Source organism: Protobothrops mucrosquamatus, unplaced genomic scaffold, assembly GCF_001527695.2.
Source record: "Protobothrops mucrosquamatus isolate PMUCROS unplaced genomic scaffold, P.Mucros_1.0 scaffold6, whole genome shotgun sequence".
Taxonomy (NCBI): Eukaryota; Metazoa; Chordata; class Lepidosauria; order Squamata; family Viperidae; genus Protobothrops; species Protobothrops mucrosquamatus.
This window is the reverse complement of record NW_015386393.1, coordinates 2,551,038-2,571,940: the sequence shown is the minus strand read 5'-3', so window position 1 is coordinate 2,571,940 and position 20,903 is coordinate 2,551,038. Positions and strand designations below refer to the sequence as shown.

Here is a 20,903-nt window from a genome sequence, read left to right as displayed (position 1 = left end):
ACCCCTGGGCCAGTGGTGGCAAACCTATGGCACGGGTGTCAGAGGCGGCACTCGGAGCCCTCTCTGTGGGCACACGTAACCGTTGCCCCAGCCTCACCTCCCCCCGCAACCCCCTCCTCACCAGCAGCCCCCCTGGAGGAGAGTCCCCCCCGAGCGTGGCCCATGTGGAGCAGTACAGCCAAGGACATGGCAGCCAGACAGCGTAGACAAGACTCTGCCCTCACGCCCCATCACGCACAGTTGATGCGAGGCGCAGGCAGAGGGCGTGGCCGCCATGGCACTGCTGGGCGATCTGCGGTGGGCCCTGGAGGCAGTGAGTGGCCTTGCAGGCAGGTGGGGTGGGGACGGGGCAGGGGGTGGAGCAGGGGCGGGGCCATTTTTTGAGCACTTGGTCTCTAAAAGGTTCGCCATCACTGCCTTGGGCCATAGACCGGTACTGGTCCGTGGCCATTAGGAACTGGGCTGCTCAAGCGAGCGAAACTTCATCTCCGCATGTGCAGAATCTAGGTAGTGCACAAAACCATCCCCCCCACCACCATGCTCTAGGGAAAACAAAAATTTCCATGGAACCGGTCCCTGGTGGTGCCCAAAAGGTTGGGGGCCACTGTTATACATCTTCATGTAATTTATCCTAATATCACGATTATCAGTGCAGGGACGAGGTCTAAAAGCACATTGTGAGCTTTTTTTAAAGGGAAGATCACAATACATTTTCCCCCTTTTGTTTATTGTTACTCCTTTTTTCCAGATAAACGATCTTCACTCTCAGAAGTCAGCCATTGAATGCTTGTTTTTTGAAGCCACTGAGAAGTTCCGTGGGAATATCAAAACTATGTATTCTGCTCCTGTAAGTAGCTTGTGAGGGAATGTCAAAATGGAGCATCACTGGCTTAAATGAAAGAGAACAGCTTTAAAACAAAATAGTCTATTAAATGTTTGCAGAAGTCATCGACAGCTGGGGAATCAGTAGAACAACTTCATTTGCACGTGGAGGATTTTTTAAATATTAACTGGAACCTGAGTTAGCAATGATAATGTATTCAGTAGCTAAGCCTTCAGTTTGTAAAGTTTTGTGTTAGTATGAAGGAAACAAGCATTATATTAAATCTTCACTGAAATTCCATTTTTTTCAATTATAACTGTAACAATGTTATTCATTGTAACTATATTCCACTTTTCCTCCAAAAGCTTCAGGTAAATGTATATAGCAGTGGTGGCGAACCTATGGCACGGGTGCCAGAGGCGGCACTCAGATCCCTCTCTGTGGGCACCTGCATCGTCGCCCCAGTCCTAGGCCTTCAGCTGGGTTTTATAAAACCTTTTCGCTTTAGGCCTCTGCTGCCATGTGCAAAAAAAGAAAGGTTCAATCAGTCAATTTCAACTTGGGGAAAAAAAAGATCTTGCAAAGTTGGAATTGATTGATTGAACTTTTTAGTCCCATCCAGTCTGCCGTTACTACCACAGCCACGCCCACCCGGCACCCGACGATGCGTAAGTGGGTTTTGGGTTGCAGTTTGGGCACTCAGTCTCTAAAAGGTTTGCCATCACTGGTATATAGCATCTTTTCCTCCAACTTTCCCATGAAACAACTATGAATTAGTTGAGCTGAAAAAATAAGAAGTAGCCCTGTGAGCCCAGTATATATGAATACTGGGTTTCCCCATTCTTGCACAGTACCTGCCTCCTAGTACAGGGGGTCTTCAAACTTGGCCCTTTTATGACTTGTGGACTTCAACTCCCAGAATTCCTCAGCCAGCATGCCAGGCTGAGGAATTCTGGGAGTTGGTCCACAAATCATAAAAGGGCCAAGTTTGAAGACCCCTGTCCTAGTACAACACCTTTTGTTTATATCACACTAGCTTTCTAAGTTGCTAAATTGCTTAACAAAACACTCACTTCTTTAATAGTTCCCCAACATTTTAGATCACAAAATTTATTAACGCAGCCCTGATGGATCAGATCTAAATTTAATGCAATGCAATAACCCACTAGAAATCAGGGGTAGGCAACCTTGGCTCTTTTATGACTCGTGGACTTCAACTCCCAGAATTCCTGAGCCAGCATGGCTGGCTCAGGAATTCTGGGAATTGAAGTCCACGAGTCATAAAAGAGCCAAGGTTGCCTACCCCTGCACTAGATCAATGAAATCCCAGAAGTAAAGAATAAAGATAACCATCTTTTGCTGTTGCTACCCTAAATCTGTCGTATCAGAGATAGATTGCCTCCAAACAGGGAGGTTTTGTTTAATACCCCAGAGTTACTGTTATAAACCTCCTGCTGCTTTTTAATAAATTCATTTGATCCTCCTTTAAAACTGTTTAATCTCTTAAAACATGTCATCCTAAGTTTCATAAGTTAATTATACATTACTTTCCCGAATTTACTGCCTAACCTAAAGAGTACTGAAGAAGCTTGAATTTGGCTTAAGTTTCCAAAGTTTTGAGGCTGAAAATTCCATAACTTTTGGAAAACGTCTGAAGGTGGTAGACACATGCTGTGCTTATGGTTGAGCACCATGGAACATAGATGAGGATACATCCTGATCCCCGCAATGCTGATGCCTACATGCTCGATATCCCTACTTATTTGCACCACCTTTTCACAGAATGGACAGATCCATGTTGGCTACAGAGACCTGATGGAAAACTACCAACTCCTTGTGGTCAACATGGCCAAACAGAAAGAAGAGAAGGACGTGAAGCTGGTCTTGAATCTTTTCCAGTCTCTCCTGGATGAATTTGCCCGCAGCTATGCAAGAAAAGAAGAGCCAGAACAGCACAAGGTCTCGCATTTGTTTCCTCGGCACCTGTTTGAGATCTTAAATTTTTGTTTGTTTGTTTCATGGGTGATTTTTTTTGACATGGGTGATTTTCTTCTAGAATCACTTGAAAAAGGAGTTGCATGTATTATTATTTCTTCATTATTATTTCTACCCAAGCTAGGTCACCTCAGTCAACTTTAATCTAGAATATTATTTTCCAGCTTTGGCAATATCCAGATGTGTGAATTCCAAATCCCAGAATTCCACAACCCAGCATGAGAATCCTGGGATTTTTGATTGTTTACTTATTTGTCATATTTATATTGCATTCCATCTCACAATCAAGTAACTCTGGGTGGCGTACAATAAACTTAAAAACAAAATAATATAAATATTATTAATATAAAAAAACTTAAAAATATAAAAGCAGAAAAAGCCCGCTGGCTAGAATCTGCCAAATGGAACAGAGCTGAAATCAAAACACTTGGAAGTTGCCAGTCTTGAAAAACACTAGTAGAGAATTTTGTATCCCTATTTATAACTTATATCTAGGGAACATATTGCTTGGTTTTCTTTTTCATTTTGCTTTTGTCCCTGTTTAATTTTTATCTGTATTACGTTGAGCCTGTCAGTTTCTGAAGCTTTAAGCAGCTGGAAGGAGTTCCTTAGCCAGTTACATCAAATTTGAAACCACTAGATATAAATTTTATCTTGCTGAAATTCAGTGGTAAAGTAACCAGTTTTTAAAGTTATGTAAGGTATCTGTGGGGTGAAATGCTCCCATGCCCATGCTTAAACCCCACTGAAGCCTTTAGAAAACAGACTGAAATTTGCAGCTGAAATCTGAGAATGAGGTGATGGTTTAGGCACTGCAATTTTCAGCTTTACTGCTTTTACTGCTGATATGCAATAAAATGAAGAATGGAAGTGTAAAATCGAAAAGCTGCCATTGCTATCCTTAAAGTAATCCTTCTCAGTCCCCCAAATTATTTTTCAGTTAGATTCTTTCTGGTGACATCACCTCATCACTGGCAAGCCTCCACAGGCTGATCAGAGAGATGAAAAAAAAAGTGGAGTCTGTTATTAGAAAAATATGAAAAATAAAAGATCAAGAATTAGTTAAGTGCTCCAGATTCAGTTCACCTCAGCTACCTGTGATGAGTGAAATGTCTGTACTTCATCATCATGACACAAAGCCCACCCTTCTATGCTTGTGTTCTGATATAGTGTGTACGTTGTGAGGTTGCATTGTGACATGTCTCATCTCTTATTTTCCTCCTCCCTGAAAATGGACACCTGTGGTTCCAACAGGCCTTCCTGTTCTAATGGGTAGGAAATACATGTAGAATTAATATCCCCAGCTGCAGAAATATTTTATAAGAAAAAACAACAAATCAGAAAGCCATGCAGGAGCCAGACTCTGTTATGCTACCCTTCAGCTATTGTTTTTGTGAAGATAGGCATTTGATAGAGATGTTAAATATTCAGTACATACAGATGTTCATCATACACCCCCTCTTGTTATTCTATCTGCTATCTAACTGCTCAGCATATTCTCTCTGAATCACTTATTCAGTTCCAAAATATAAAAGGGGCAAATGCTGCAGTCTGGCATAGAAGTGGGAATATTGTCTTGCTTCCCAGAAGCCAAGCATTATTTTTTACTGCTGAATGCCAAGAACTGGCCCTTCTTCATTAGAGATCAGCTCTAATGGAAAGCTCAGCTAGAAGAGAAAGGACGTGAAAAAGAATTCTTTTCTTCTTACTCTTCCAACAGCAAAGCAAGGCTCAAAAAAAAAAGCGGAAACAGGAACATGTGGTGAGTCCTTTATGATTTTCAGCATTATATTAGCCCTTGAATTAGGTGTGGGTTTTGGTGCTGCCAGGTGTAAGAACTGTCCCTTATCCCAGCGGTTTCCAAACTTGGCAACTTTAAGGCTTGTGGACTTCAACTCCCAGAATTCTCCCCACCAGCGTGGAATGGAATTCTGGGAGTTGAAGTCCACACATTTTAAAGTTGCCAAGTTTGGAGGCCCCTGCTTTAAAAGAAAAAGAAAAAAACCTTACGGTTGGGGAAGAGGAGAATGAGATGGACATTATTATGGTGTGTTCAGTTTTTATGTTGTGGTATTTCCTGGTGTGGCATGAGCTACTTTTTGGGGAAAGCAAGTCTGACATAATGGGAGGAAGTAACATTCGAAATGCAAAAAAAGGGGAATTTGTGTATATGCAGAGGAACCACCAGAAAATGCAAGAACTATGGGGAAATGTGTTTGTAAGGAACTGGATAGGAAGTCCTGGTAGTCCCTAAAGATAAATCACACCTCTGCCCCAGAGTTATGCCTGGGGGGAAAAAAATCACCATTCTAGAATGCCTGACAGACTGGAATATGTTTTTCAACGGTTGGGATAGAGAATAATGAGTAAGCAGTATGTTTGCCAGATCAGTTTTTTTTCTTTATAGTCCTTCGATTCCCTTTTCAATAAAAGACATACCTAAAAATTACAACTTTAACAAACAAATGAGGTGGATTTAAATATTTGTGTGGCTGTTTACAGATTGTGGAACTCAATGGCCATGTTTTTGTGAATTACCAAGTGAACATCTTACAGTCTTGCGAGCAGTGCTGTTCCTACATTTGGCCCATGGAGAAGGCCTGCCTTTGTAGCAGTAAGTGTGAGCTTATAGGGCCTGGGGTTGCTTTAAGCAGCTCTGGGTTTTTTCTCATTGTAATGAGCCTGTTCATTTACAGTGGCATAGTATTGTGGGCTGGGATTAAGGAGATAAAACTGTCATTCCTAGTAATAGAAACTCTTCTTCTGAACTGGACTAGGAAAGAGGGCTCTCGTTTACCGCCTTCCAAAAATGGAAGCATTCTTATTCCTCAGGTTTTCCCCAGTGTGGGGCCCTCCTAGTGTGTTGGCATCGCAACTGCTAGAATTCCCAATGTACCTGGAAGGCCCAGAGTACAGAAAGTTGATCTACACCACAATGGTTGTATGCAGAAAAGTCAGTTTTGCTTTCTCCGGGCTTACTCGTTCATTTAAAAATTCCTTATCTTTATCTCAATGGGAAATAGGGTTTTTTTTTCCTTGTACTTTATCTCTCAGAGAAATTAGCATTTTTCTTCCATGTTGCAAACACGGAATGTGGAAGGAGACTTTTTGGGGGAACAAAATCTGATTTTATTTTATTAGTTTAATTTAGTTTTTTTTTTAATCCCACTTTTATTTATAAATCACTCAAAGTGGTGAACATAGGTAATACTCCTTCCTCCCATTTTTCATACTATAACAGTGCTGTGAGCTGGCTGAGCTGAGCTGAGCTGACCTCCGAGAGGTGACTGGCCAGCTTTCATGCCTAAGGTGGGATTAGAACTCTCAGTCTCCTGGTGATTGGCTGAAAATCACCAACTGATTTTCATGCCTAAGGGAGGACTAGAACTCACAGTCTCCTGTTTTCTAGCCCGGTGCCTTAGCCACTAGACCAGGGGTAGGCAACCTTGGCTCTTTTATGATTCGTGGACTTCAACTCCCAGAATTCCTGAGCCAGCCATGCTGGCTCAGGAATTCTGGGAGTTGAAGTCCACGAATCATAAAAGAGCCAAGGTTGCCTACCCCTGCACTAGACCAAACCGGCTCTCTTTAACAAGCCTTCTTTGTCTGTTTTCTCTTCCTTCTTCTAGTCTGTAAGCTGACCTGCCATAAGAAGTGCCTGTCCAAAATCCAAACTGGATGTACATCCTCACAAGCAAAAAAAGTAGGTCATAGCCCAAAAGCAAAGAAAAAGCAGAGACCGGCTTCAGTTACAGCTCATGAAGGGTAGAATTCAGCCCCAACAGAACTAAAGTTCTGCCACTAGATTTCAGTAAAGGCTCTTGAGACCAAGCCATCATCGGGACTGACATTCTGCTTCCAAAAGCAAGCAGCCAAGTGTCTCCGGGGAGCCACTCAGTCAGGGGGCTAAAGAAAGTAGTCCCACTTTTCCTGTCGAAATTATACTACTTCTTAATTATGAATGTTCATCTCTTAGTTTTCATACTGTTTGCTGAAGCATTTGATTTGATATTGATTTATATAGCTGCCAAACCCATATACAGAACATGACTTTAGGCGGTTTACAATAAAAATAGATAAAGGTATATACAGCTAGTCTTGCTCAGGTGGACCTGAAGCCTATTGTGCCCCATTCAGACCCCTCAGAGTCTCCAAGCATGAGACAGAATCTCCACAGCATCATTCAGACAACCTGGGGTGGAGTTATAAAACAGAGTATCACCGGCATACTGACGATACCTCACCCTAAATGATCGTTTATCAGCTTCTTATGCACACCATTAATTTATCTAACGCTGAATGAGAAGAGCTATGCTGGTAAAGACTCTAAAAATCTATTGAGTCCAGGATGCCCTTTTCCATAGAAGCCAATGTTTTTACACATGATGCATTATTATAAATTGTGATTTCATACTACTAGTAGTCAACACTATTCTGTTTCTCCACCATTACTTTTCAAAGCCATTCAGCCGATGGCTATTTTCTTATCATATAACCTTTGTTCTGTATATTAGCAAAATGGTTTTAACAAAGTAGTTCAATCTGGCCTGCTTCAGTTAGCAGAATCCCCTCATATTAATAAATAGTCCTCCATTCAGGAAAGAGCATCTACATATAGACACTTAACCTGAAGAAAAAAGTACCTTTCTGTTTGTTTTCTTTGTGAAATGAACATTTGGCCATGTTAACCTGAAATAGCTCAGCAATAGCACTTACAGTAGACTTATATACCGCCCCATAGTGCTTTACAGTTCTCTGAGCGGTTTACCGAGTCAGCATATTGCCCCCAACAATCTGGATTCTCATTTTACCAACCTCAGAAGGATGGAAGGCTAAATCAACCTTGAGTCCTGTCGGGATCAAACTCCAGGCTGCGGGCAGAGTTAGCCTGCAATACTGTATTCTAACCACTGAGCCCACAGGGCTCCTTGTATTGTTATCAGAAATTATATAATCCAGGTTTATCTCTGTACCTGCCATTCAAGAGAGCTGAAGCTTTAATTGTAAACTCTGCATTCCTCATTTGTATGACAGTATAGGTCACAAAATCATTAATCTCATCTTCCACTTCTGGCCATAGGGGGACCAAGACCCAGAGCCACGTCACTTTGGGGTTAGTGTCAGTGCTCTGACTAGCGAGAAGAATTCAGTCCCAATTGTCATGGAGAAGCTGCTGGAATATGTCGAGATGCACGGACTCTATACCGAAGGCATCTACCGGAAGTCGGGATCAGCAAACCGCATGAGGGAGTTGAAGCAGTCCCTGCAATCAGGTAGGGATAATAATAATAATAATAATAATAATAATAATAATAGTAGTAATAGTAATAGTAATAGTAATAGTAATAATAGTAATAATAGTAATAAAGTTGGAAGGGACCTTGGAGGTCATCTAGTCCAGTGTTTCTCAACCTTGACAATTTTAAGGCATGTGGACTTCAACTCCCAGAATTCCACAGCCAGCAATGCTGGCTGTGGAATTCTGGGAGTTGAAGTCCACATGCCTTAAAATTGTCAAGGTTGAGAAACACTGATCTAGTCCAACCTCCTGCTCAGGCAGGAAACCCTATATCATTTTGGACAGGGATTGAAGTGCTTCTTCCCTAGAATGCTTGGTAGGATTACTGCAGGTGGGCTCTCCTCCTTGGGAGATGGAGGAGAAGGAAAAGGACACCTGCAACAGCAAAGCATTGCCACCATTAAAGAAGTTAAATGAGAAAAAAAAAACTAAGCTGCAGAAAAATCAAAGTCTTACCAGGCCTGAAAGGACCAGAGTAGGAGTGGAGAATTTGTGACCCTCCAGAAGTTTTTAGACTATAATATATATTTCATATCAGCAGCTACGGTGCTGGACTATTTATTTATTTGGCATATGGCGATGTTACATTAGCCAGGGGACCACAGTGTGAGTACAGACTGGTTGTTTGGCTGCCGAAGAGTGCTAATCCATTAAGTTCATGCTCAAGCACTATCCACAATGCACCACAGGGGCCAAGATAGTTCCACACTCAGTGCTGGCCCTGATTGAATTTGACTACAACAGGAATTGAAGGTCCACCCCTTGCCAATTCCTGCACTAGGGGGGGAAAATCCTCATATTGCCCTTTGATTCAGAATCTCAAAGTTAACTACATTCCGGCTGTCATTCCAATGCTTCTTGCATAGACTAAGGAGCTTCTGTCTCTCCCTCTTTGTTTCTTCCCTCCTTCTCTCTTTCTCAGACCCAAACTCAGTGCGGCTGGAGAACTACCCCATCCATACCATCACTGGGATCTTCAAGCAATGGCTGAGGGAGTTACCGGATCCTCTGATGACTTTTGCTCAGTACAACGACTTCCTTCGGGCGGTGGGTAAGTAATGAGAGACCTTAGGAAACAGGGATGATTCTTTTCTCAGATGGTGGGAGACTGGCTCCAGTTGGCTTCTGTAAGAAATAGGAACGCTGGACTCGATAGACACCGGCTATTACAGGTAGTCCTCGACTTACAATAGTTCATTCAGTGACCAAAGTTACAGTGGCACCGAAAAAGCGACTTGCAACCGTTTCTCACAGTTATGACTGTTGCCTTAACCCCATGGTCCCATGATCAAAATTCGGATGCTTGGCAACTGTCTCATATTTACGATGGTTGCAGTATCCCGGACTCATGTGTATCATTTTTTTTTTTTTGCAAAAAGTCAGTGGGGAAGCCAGATTCACTTAACAGTTGTGTTATTAGCTTAACAACTACAGTAAGTCATTTAACAACTGTGACAAGAAAGGTTGCAAAATGGGGCAAAATTCATTTAATAATAATAATAGAGTTGGAAGGGGCCTTGGAGGTCTTCTAGTCCAACCCCCTGCTCAGGCAGGAAACCCTATACCATTTCAGACAAATGGCTGTCCAATCTTTTCTTTAAAAACCTCCAGTTTTGAAGCATTCACAGCTTCTGGAGGCAGGTTGTTCCACTGGTTAATTGTTCTAACTGTCAGGAAGTTTCTCCTTAGTTCTAGGTTGCTTCTCTCCTTGATTAGTTTCCATCCGTTGCTTCTAGTCCTGCCTTCAGGCGCTTTGGAGAAAAACATGACTCCCTCTTCTTTGTGGCAGCCCCTGAGATATTAGAACACGGCTATCATGTCCCCCCTCGTCCTTCTCTTCGTTAAACTAGACATACCCAATTGCAGCAATCGTTCCTTATATGTTTTAGCCTCCAGTCCCCTGATCATCTTTGTTGCTCTTCTCTGTACTCTTTCTAGAGTCTCAACATCTTTTTTACATTTAACAACTGTCTCTCTTAGCAACAGACATGTTGGGCTCCGTTGTGTTTTGTAAGTCAAGGGCTGCCTCTGTCTAACTCAGTGATGGCGAACCTTTTAGAGACCGAGTGCCCAAACTGCAACCCAAAACTCACTTATTTATCGTCGGGTGCCAGATGGGCGTGGCCCACTGGGTGGGCGTGACTGTGGTGGTCATGGCAGATTGGGTGGGCGTGGCCAAGGTGGGCGTGATCACCTCAATGTTGCTCGTGGGGAGGGAGGCCTGTGGGAGCCGGGCAGGGTTGGGGGAGATCCAGGGGGTCTCTGGCAGGTGGGGCGGTGAGCAGGAGGCTCGTCCTGCGGGGAGAGGTGAGGCAGGGCAGGGGTGCCATTGTCACAGGGCAAGGTGAGGCAGGGGCCGGGGCAGCTGCTGCCTGACACCATCGGCCCCTGCACACAGAGGCCAGCAAGTGCATGGGTGCTGGGATGCATCCAGTCACGTGGGACGTCGGCGAGTTAGCGGGCGGCTGGTTGAAGAGGGACGGTTGCCATCTCCGGGGCATGGCGCGGGTGCCCACAGAGAGGGCTCTGAGTGCCGCCTCTGGCACGCGTGCCATAGATTCGCCACCACTGGTCTAACTGAATTCTTCTTGTATTCTCATTCCTTACAGAGCTCCCAGAGAAGCAAGAGCAGCTCTGTGCCATTTACAGTGTCCTTGAGCAGCTCCCACAGGCCAACCACAACACCTTGGAACGGCTAATTTTCCACCTTGTCAAGTGAGAACAACCGTCTTTCTTATAGTTTTTTTTTTAATTGAAAATTTTATAAAATTTTACAATATAAATCCCCCCCTTCCCCTTCCCATCCTTCCACCCCCCCTCCCTCCCCCCTCACTTCCCAGTGCCAATCACATGGTTAACAATAACATAATCATACTCTAATTAACATTAATCAACTATTAAAATAACATATCTATAACCTCCTTTAACTCTCTTTTAAACAGTACAATTATTAAAAACAATAATAATAACACTTTAATAATTAAAAATAATACTAAATAAAATATTCTAGCCTTTGTACAACAATAATACTCTAAAATTTACTCAAAAACCAAATGATATTTTTTAGTCCCATATTTACACTCAATATAATCTATCCATCTTCTCCAAACCAAAATATATCTTTCTTGCGAGTGATCCTTCACATAAGCGGAAATCTTGGCCATTTCTGCTAAGTTCGAGACTTTAAGTGACCATTCTTCTATAGTAGGTAAACGTTCCGTTTTCCAATATTGAGCTACTAATAGTCTTGCAGCAGTTATAAAGTTCAACATCAATTCCATTTCTTTTACATCCAAGTCTTTCTTATAATTTGATCCTATGGTCAGGGATGTGACTGCAGCCTGTGAGATGTTGTGAATTTAAAATTTACAAGAGCTGGAGAAGATTTGGCCAAATAACTTTAATCTTTTAAAAGATGTCTCTACACAGTTTGTTTGAAATTTACTTTGTGCAAACTCAAGATTCTAAGGTCCATAAAGTAGAAGTAGAGCAAGGTCTGTTTGAAATCAAGAGGCCTTTTTAAAGTAATCACCATTGTATTGAGTTATTTAGAGAGAGAAAAATCTACAATAAATAAAAATAAACTCATCATCTCCTTTCCCAAGACTGCCTAGAAACAGACTAATCCCCTTATTTCTTAATATTGAAATGTGGGAAATAAGAAGGGCTAACAATTAGCGAAACATCTTTGCTTGCAGGGCGTTCCATCTTCAATCCCTGTTATTTCCATTTATGAAGATAAGCGATGGGAAAATCTAGACATGTAAACCTCTGGAGTTTCTCTAGGGGCATTTGAGTAGTATTTTCTAGGAATGCTCATTTTTCTCCCAGTTGTACTAATCCAACAGTTTTAGAGATGGTTCATCTGTTTTGTGAAATTACACTTCTGGAACTGATAGCAGCTCATGCCGTTATGAATGCAGTTTTGGGACTAAGGTCTATGTATGAACCACTTCCTGTTCCAGAAAATTTGCTTTCCAAAACACACGAACCACTCAGAAAAGCCAGATCAGTGGATTTTGGCAGGAAAATAAACTTTCTAGGGAGCATCAGAAAGTTCTAGGAATGGACTTTTCAGCTTTACATACTGGAATTTTGGCTCCTGCTGAAGCAGCTGAAAACCATGGTGGGGGTGCTTTACTCCAAATGGCAAGCCAGTTGTATTGTTGTTGTTGTTGTTGTTATTATTCCCAATTTCCAGTGAAATTGCAAGACACCTAGATGAAAATACCATGGCTGTGTTGACTCATGTCCTGGTCACCTCACAATTAAACAATTATAGCTTGCATTTCTATATGGGAGTGCCTTGGAAGTCTTCATTTGATCATAAGATCAGTGATTCATCTGCTAACTAGTGAGAGCAATTTGGCCACATAACACCAGTAATATAGCTACCGTGTTATTAGTTGTCTGCTTCTGCGTTATTATCTTCATATGTTAGTATCTTCTTACTTTGAGTCTTCCAGAATCGGCCAGGATATAAAACCATGTTCTCTAAGATGATTAAAGGCAACAAAGCAACTAAGATGATTAAAGGCCTGGAGACAAAAACATATGAAGAACAGTTGCAGGATTTGGGTTTGGCTAGTCTAGAGAAAAGAAGGACTAGGGGGGACATGATAGCAGTAGTCCAGTATTTGAGAGAGTGCCACAAAGAGGAGGGGGTCAACTTATTTTCCAGAGCACCAGAGGGGAGGACAAGAAACAATGGATGGAAACTAATCAAGGAGAGCAGCAACCTGGAATTAAGGAGAAACGTCCTGACAGTGAGAACAATTAACCACTGGAACCGCTTGCTGTCAGAAATTGTGGGTGTTTCATCACTGGAAGTTTTTAAAAAGAGACTGGACAGCCACTTGTCTGGAATGCTATAGAGCAGTGGTGGCGAACCTATGGCACGGGTGCCAGAGGCGGCACTTGGAGCCCTCTCTGTGGGCATACACACCCGTCTCCCCAGCCCCGCCTCCTTCCATGGCCTCCTCCCCACCAACAGCCCCCCCAGAGGAGGGTTGCCCCTGGCCGCGGCCCACACGAAGCAGCAAAGCCAAGGACATGATAGCTGGGCAGCGGGGACAAGACTCTGCCCTTGCGTCCTGATGCTGCGGAGCATGGGCAGAGGGCGTGGCCGCCAAGGCGCTGCTGGGCTGCCTGGGTGATCTGTGGTGGGCCATAGAGGTGGTGGGTGGCCCAGCAGGCAAGGCCAAGCGGGGACGGGTGGAAGGGCAGTTTTGGGCCCCTCGGTCTCTAAAAGGTTCGCCATCACTGCTATAGGGTCTCCTGCTTGAGCAGGGGGTTAGATTAGAAGACCTTGAATCTCCCTTCCAGTTCTTTTCTGATTCTCAAACCAACCACTCTCATACGCATCACCTTGGGAAGAGACCTTAATGCATTTCTTGTAGAAAAGACTTACTAGATGGGAATGTACCTGTTCTTCATTCAGAAAATCCAGAGCTAATCTTCAGTATCATTTGATAGCTTTATTAGTTGGAAGCAGAACATTCTGCATTTGGTTCAGCAACAGCCTGACTCAGTATACAGAAGATATATAGGTTTTATGTATCTTATTCACTGGGTAGTAGATGGTATGGTGAAAGAAGCTAAGGATAGCCTTCACGGAAAAGGAACTATTATGGGGAGAGAAAAATTGTGTTAAAATCAAGCTTACCACAATATTGTGGTAATGAAGGCAAACAAAAGTTAGTGGGTTGGCAAAAGATGCTGTCAATGTAAATAGTATAAGCCAATATATCTTTTTTTCCTCCTAATCCAGCATGCTTAAACACACACACACACAAAAACTTCTTCTCATACCCAAACATAGGGTAGCTGTGGTGGAAGAAGTCAATCGGATGTCACCCAACGCCCTGGCCATTGTCTTTGCCCCCTGCCTCTTGCGCTGCCCTGACAACTTGGATCCTCTCACTAGCATGAAGGATGTCTCCAAAACAACCACGTGAGTTATCCTAGATTGCCTGTGGACAGTGAGTCCTCTGCCCTTCCCTGGATAATAGAAATTGTGTGAACAGGTAAACTTCTTTAGTGCTCTATGTAGAACAGGCATTGCTAATGAAGCCTAGTCTCAGCGGTCTGTAAAAATAAACATTCCGGAGATCTTTAGTGTAAATTTTATTTCTATCAGCTGACTATTATCTAGTCTCTATTCTCTACAAGTAATAGCACCCTGAATTTGTTTTTTTCCATCTCTCACTATTGATCTCCTGGCCAAATACCACATTCTTTTTGAAATTTCTTTGCCACCCCTTGAACTGATTTCCTTTTTCTGATTCAGTTGGCTTCCTATGAGAGACGGTAGAAATTGGATGGTCTGTCTGTTGGAAGAGGGAGACGCAAAGGTGGATCTGATGGGAAATGGGAGGTTGGCTGGTTGTTAATATACACAACATCAGTGCATTGTGACCATCCCAGTGACTTTCCTTGTGCTGACATGTTCATAACGGCATTGTTGGGAGTCTGGTGTGTCTTCTGTCAGCCCGTTTACCCATGCGTGCGTTCGCTTGATCCATTCATCCTCTCTTCTTCCATCCATCAAAGAAGGGCCCATGAATGATCCCTGATTTGTTTTCTCCATTTCTCCTTTTGCTCTCTCTCGCTCTCTTCCCTATCCATGCACAGGTGTGTGGAGATGATTATCAAGGAGCAGCTGAGAAAGTACAAGATGAAGATGGATGAAATTTGCCAACTAGAAGCAGCAGAAAGCATTGCTCTTCGGCGGCTTTCACTGCTTCGACAGAACAAAGTAAGCGCTGGGATTGCACAGGGCATGAAATGGGAGGGAGATTTCACAACAGGAGTGTGACTTTTCCATTAATCTCACACCGCAAAGCTGATACGTAATGTGCGAGCGTTTGCCAAATCCCTAAGGACTTATTTTTGTGTGAGTGGAAGTTAGAAAGGAAAAAAAATAGTCTTTATTTCAAGCAGTTCTGATATACTCTCAAAATATAATTCAGTAAATGATTATAAATTTGGCATGTGTCCAGTCAGTCACAAGAAGTTCTGCTCTAGTCTCCCGATTGTCCCACTGCACCTGGGGTGCAGAGGCCATTGGCACCGAGTCCAGTTCAGCGCGTTCATTTTAGAGAACGTTCTGGATGTGTAAGTCAAGATGGTGAAGTCTAGAAAACAGTCCTGTCATGGGTAGTTGAAAAACTAGTTAAGTTAAATTTGGTGGAGGGAGAAAAAGAGGAGACACGGTGGTCATGTCTCTGTTACGCTAGAACAGTGGTGGCGAACCTATGGCACGGGTGCCAGAGGCGGCACTCAGAGCCCTCTCTGTGGGCACGTGCGCCGTTGCCCCAGTCCTAGGCCTTCAGCTGGGTTTTATAAAACCTTTTCGCTTTAGGCCTCCGCCGCCATGTGCCAAAAAAAAAAAAAAGGTTCAGTCAATTTCAATTTCTTGCGAGAAAAAAAAAGATCTTGCAAAGTTGGAATTGATTGAATTTTTTAGTCCCACCCAGTCTGCCGTTACCACCGCAGCCATGCCCACCCAATGGGCCACACCCACCCAATTGGCACTCGACGATGCATAAGTGGTTTTGGGATTGCAGTTTTGGCACTCAGTCTCTAAAAGGTTCGCCATCACTGCGCTAGAAGGTAACCATAGAAATAATTAATGTATGGAAACAGGTTATTGCTGAACATTTAAGAAAAAAACTTCCTGCTTTTAGCTGCTTGATAGAGGGACAGAACTCCCCTTTACTGGAAGGAACAACAGACCCTTTTAGAAAGGCTTTAACAATGATAAAAGTTCTTACAGGGATGCTCATAGTGCCACCTGATCAAGGTTTTATGCATTGACGTCAATTGATGGGCAAGGCATTTAAAGAGCTTTGTTCAACCACCTTTAGTCCCAATCCTTGACAGTTTTGGTTAGCTTTTAACAGGTCAAAGATTAACTGGATCTGTTTTAGAGGTTATTAATGCAGTGCACCTCTTTTGATAACAAGTTGCTGGATGCCCTTTTCTGTTTGGGTTTATACTGAGGTTTAGCACTGAAGCCACTTTGGTCACTGTCATAAATGTCTCCTTTGAGAAGGAAGATGTAAGTGCAGCCCTGTTGATTCTCTTTAGCTGCTTTTTGTAATGTTGGCCGTGCTATTTTGCTAGAGAACTGCATGGTTTGGGAACCCAGTGTTTATATTTCATCTTTCTTTTATATTTAGGGATTGATTTTATACGAGCTGGATATAAAAAGAAATTCTGAGCAGTGGGGTTACACTAATCATTCATTTTCCTGTTCTAAGAATCCCCCAAGCCCTGCTAGGTACCGATGGTTGGTCTTGCTGTTTTACTCATCCGTTCGACAATGGAGGAGTGTGGAAAGCCCGGATCAAGCAATCTCAAAAGTCATCCCAGCTTTATAATTCAATAAGTTTAATATTGCATTAGTCTTAGAAGCTTGCAAATATATTAGCGTTGTTTAAATCGTGTGCAGCATTTTTATGAGTTTTAACTTTAATATATACTGTATATTCTTCCAAGTCTTTGATTTTTATTCATGGAGGGTCAGAAAAAAATGTTTTGGCTTCCTGTGAATGTGCCCTTCATCTCTCCTTTTCTCTAGTTGTGGCCAGTAAAACTTGCCTTTTCCTCTCCCCGCGAGGGAGCCCCGGTAGGTGAAAGCACTGACGTGCCCCCCCAGTGCATGGAACGTCGCTCCCTTCCTCTCTGCCTCTCCCAGCATCAGCCGAAGATCAGGGAAGGCTGTTCACAGCACCTTCTCACGCTGAATGCTTCAAAACCCCCCTCACTTCAAAACTCTGCATGTTTTACAACTGTGCACATTTTTCCTGTTTTCCCAATTAATTACAGGGATTGTAAGAGGGATATTAACCAGTGCTTCACTCTTAGAAGAAGAAAAAAAGATATTCCTGTATCCAAGTTTGGCCTTGGATGCTTAACCCTTTGAATTTGTTTACACTAACCCAGTTTGTGTGTTTGTGTGAATCTGGTGGTTGGCTTTTGTCAAAGGGAGACATTTCTATGCACGTGCTTGGAAGCAGCCTTAATACTTATTTATAATATCCCAAGGCACCGTAAATTCACATCTCAGGCCTCAAATTGATACCTTTGGGAGGGAGGGGAGTCTGTGAAACAGTACCTGCTTTTCTGCATTGGGATTCAGTACCAATTCTTCTTGTTTTATATTCATCGTAGCCCTGCAAGTTGGATTCAGTACTAAGAAAGGACAGCGTGCTCTAAAGCAGGGCTTTTCAACTTTTTCACCCATTGTACCACTTTTAGGAGATGGCAACATCCGAGTACCACCAGTCACCTAGCAAGGTGTCAAAAACTTGATGACAAAAAAAAAGGGGGGAGGGAGTGATAAAGTACAGGTAGTCCTCAACTTACAACAGTTCGCTTAGTGACTGTTTGAAGTTACAGTGGCACTGAAAAAGTGTCCCCCAAGCCACAGCCAAGCAAGACAGCGCTCGGCGGTGCTCTTCCTCCTGTCCGAGGTTTTCATTGTTGTGAGCATTTTTGTTGAGGATTGGCAGCAGGGGTGGGGTGGGGGGGATGTTTGATTTTTATTCCCCCCATCTGCTGGGTGGTTGCAGCAGGTTTTGGTCACTTCACATGACCCTGGGACACTGTGACCGTCATAAATATGAATCAGTTGCCAAGCATCTGAATGTAAATCACAAGACCCTGGAGATGCTACAACATTCCAGCTGGTTGGCGCTTCTTCAGGGCTCAGCAGAAGCGCCAGGATCAGCACTGAGCTCCAGCTGGAGCCTGGCGCTGATCCTGGCGCTTCCGCTGAGCCCTGACAGCCCTGCAGCTCCAGCCGTCTCTCGCTCAGGCTTGTGCGGTGCTGCCACCGGTTCAGCTCATTCCCCTCCCCCGCTATCACTTTTCTAGGATGGTCACGTACCACCTGCCAGGTGCAATGTACCACAGGTGGTACCCGTATCACTGGTTGAAAAGCCCTGCTCTAAAGCAACTGTCGGCAGGTACCTCACACTCGGGCTTCCTCTTTTCAGAGCTGCCCCACTTCCGTCATTATTTTCCTGGCTTGTTAAAATTGTAATTTCATTTCAAGCCTGGAAAGCTAAATTGTCCAGCCAGAGCAGAGGCTGCTTCACGATCTGCTGCGGTTCACAAGACAATTAACGTGAGGGATTTAATGGCTCCTGGCTACCCAGGGGATGACGACGTGCTGTATCCTTAGCCAAGGGGATGACGTAGCTCTCTCTTTCTATCCTGCAGAGCAAGAGCCCCCAGACTGTAGGAGCAAGCAGTGCCTCACCTAAACTTGGACTTTTGCCTGAAGAGGAGGAAACAGACAACAGGGAGAAAGAGCTACTGATGGAACGGATACAATCAATCAAGGAAGAGAAGTGAGTGATGGCTTGTAAAGGCCCACCCACAGGCCCACCCTCTGCAAGACAGAAGCTTCTTGTCTCTGAATTTATCTGCCAGCTCTGAGAATCTCCTCTACGAAGAAGAGCCCTGCTTTAGTTTTCCAGTAGAATTGGCTCTTGCGAAGTATTTTTAAAAAATGGGGTCTGCGTTGCGATGCACGAGAGAATAGTTAGGATTTTCAGTTCTATTTTAGGCGTGTATGAAAGCCTCTCCCAGATTGCCCTGAGCTGCTCTCCTCCTTCAGTAGCAAGCAAAGCCCCCCAAGAGACTTTATTCCACCCCGATAGCAATTACCCTTCCCTCGGTTCCAATAGTAACATTGGACTTGATGGATCACAAAGGCTTTAATAATAATAATAACAATAAAGTTGGAAGGGACCTTGGAGGTCATCAAGTCCAACCCCCTGCTCAGGCAGGAAACCCTATACCATTTCGGACAAATGGCTGTCCAGTCTCTTCTTAAAAACTTCCAGTGTTGGAGCATTCACCACTTCTGGAGGCAGGTTGCTCCACTGGTTAATTGTTCTATCAGGAAATGTGTCCTTAGTTCTAGGTTGCTTCTCTCTTTGGTTAGTTTCCATCCGTTGCTTCTTGTCCTGCCTTCAGGTGCTTTGGAGAATAGCTAGACTGCCTCTTCTTTGTGGCAGCCCCTGAGATATTGGGACACTGCTATCATGTCCCCCCTTGTCCTTCTCTTCGTTAAACCAGACATACCCAATTCCAGCAACCGTTCCTTATATGCTTTAGCCTCCAGTCCCCTTATCATCTTTGTTGCTCTTCTCTGTACTTTCTAGAGTCTTTGAAAGGAGGAGAGGCAGAAAACCTGCTCTTTTCATTATTTCAGTCTTTGAAATTGTTCCAGCCCTCCCGTGGAACGAGCTTGTCTTTCTCTCTCTCGCTTCTTTAGGGAAGACATCACATACCGTCTCCCCGAGCTGGACCAGCGTTGCTCTGATGAGGAGAACGTCGACTCCGAGACATCGGTTAGCACAGAAAGCTTGTTGGAGGAACGTGTGGGGTGCCGTGACCCTGAAGGTCAGTATTAAGGTATTGTGCAGAGGTTTTTTTTTCCCCTCTTCAACATTCCCTTGGTGGCCCTGGCCATCCTGGCACCGGTCTTTTCTGCAACTTTCTACTGCGACAGCAAAAAAAAACCCTTTGCAACAGGTTTCTTAACCGAGGGTCTCTCCTCCTCTTTAAAGGAAGCACGGAGCCTGCTGCTCAGTGCATCAGCCTCTCTGCCAAAGAAGAGATTGGATCACCAAAAATGCTGCTGTTTTCAGCCCAGGTAGATCCAGTTCCTCCTCACCTGTCCGCCACATGCGGGCCATCCTCTTTGCTTCTGCTCAAGGGAAGCCCTCTTCATCAGAATCCGGGGGAGGCACGTAGCCAAGCCCAAGCGGTCTTCCAGGACTGAGACCTGCTCTCTCCCTGCTCCAAGAATCGCCTCTTTCAAGGATGAACTGCTCACGGGAACGTACCAAGAACAGTCGTCTCAAAAGCAAGCGGGAGAGACAGGCTCAAATGAAGATCAAAAAGAGGCCACTAGCAGTCCTGCTTCGGGAGCTGTTGGACATGCTGCCCTATTCCAAACCCGGTCAAGTCCAGTATTTTAAAGTTCTGATGCTCATCGGAACAGAATGGTCATGATTTGCACCAGGGCTTTTGGTTGGCATCGGATCTGGAAAACAATTGGTGCTTCTCCGATCTGCCGGGATCAAATGTGGATCAATAGTTATAGCTCCGGACCAATTTCCATTTCCCGAGATGAAGCTTGAAATTCCCTTCTCTGCCCAGCAGTCCACCCAAGTCTGGCTTCTCCCTGTCTGCTTGCAACAGGCTCTTAATAGGACCAAACAGAGTCAGAGCACTCAATAACTTCGTTTTCTGCTTTAAGTCTCTGCCTCGGATTACGACAACTTCCAACCGGTTTACAAAAACTTTCAAATGTTTGTAGTAACCATTTAATGGAGACCAAAAATGTATCAACGTTTATATTAAAACTGCACTTTTTTTGGGAAAAAAGGGGCATTGGGAGGTATTCTTCACAGCACAACACCAAGGGCTTACTCCTATCTTGGTAAACTATAGTTCAGTGATGGCGAACCTTTTAGAGACCGAGTGCCCAAACTGCAACCCAAAACCCACTTATGCATCATTGAGTGCCGGGTGGGCATGGCCCATTGGGTGGGCGTGGCCCATTGGGTGGGCGTGGCTGCAGTAGTAACAGCAGACTGGGTGGGACTAAAAAGTTCAATCAATCAATTCCAACTTTGCAAGATCTTTTTTTTCCCCGCGAGAAGTGGAAATTGATTGATTGAACCTTTTTTTTGGACACGGTGGTGGAGGCCTAAAGTGAAAAGGTTTTATAAAACCCAGCTGAAGGCCTAGGACTGGGGC

The 20,903-nt window shown here is 43.9% G+C and overlaps 1 protein-coding gene across 1 annotated transcript in view; it reads left to right on the top strand.

The window, feature by feature from the left end:
* MYO9B (myosin IXB) overlaps window positions 1-20,509 on the top strand; it is an 82,764-nt gene extending 62,255 nt beyond the window's left edge. Inside the window, exons 28-40 of the mRNA XM_029282968.1 lie at window positions 749-847; window positions 2,606-2,782; window positions 4,539-4,580; window positions 5,321-5,432; window positions 6,448-6,521; window positions 7,899-8,091; window positions 9,040-9,168; window positions 10,727-10,832; window positions 13,939-14,070; window positions 14,751-14,874; window positions 18,348-18,478; window positions 19,411-19,538; window positions 19,706-20,509. Coding sequence (XP_029138801.1) covers window positions 749-847; window positions 2,606-2,782; window positions 4,539-4,580; window positions 5,321-5,432; window positions 6,448-6,521; window positions 7,899-8,091; window positions 9,040-9,168; window positions 10,727-10,832; window positions 13,939-14,070; window positions 14,751-14,874; window positions 18,348-18,478; window positions 19,411-19,538; window positions 19,706-19,920 — 1,662 coding nt within the window. The 3' untranslated portion in view covers window positions 19,921-20,509. The remainder of the gene's footprint in view (window positions 1-748; window positions 848-2,605; window positions 2,783-4,538; window positions 4,581-5,320; window positions 5,433-6,447; window positions 6,522-7,898; window positions 8,092-9,039; window positions 9,169-10,726; window positions 10,833-13,938; window positions 14,071-14,750; window positions 14,875-18,347; window positions 18,479-19,410; window positions 19,539-19,705) is intronic.
* Window positions 20,510-20,903: the final 394 nt, after the last annotated feature.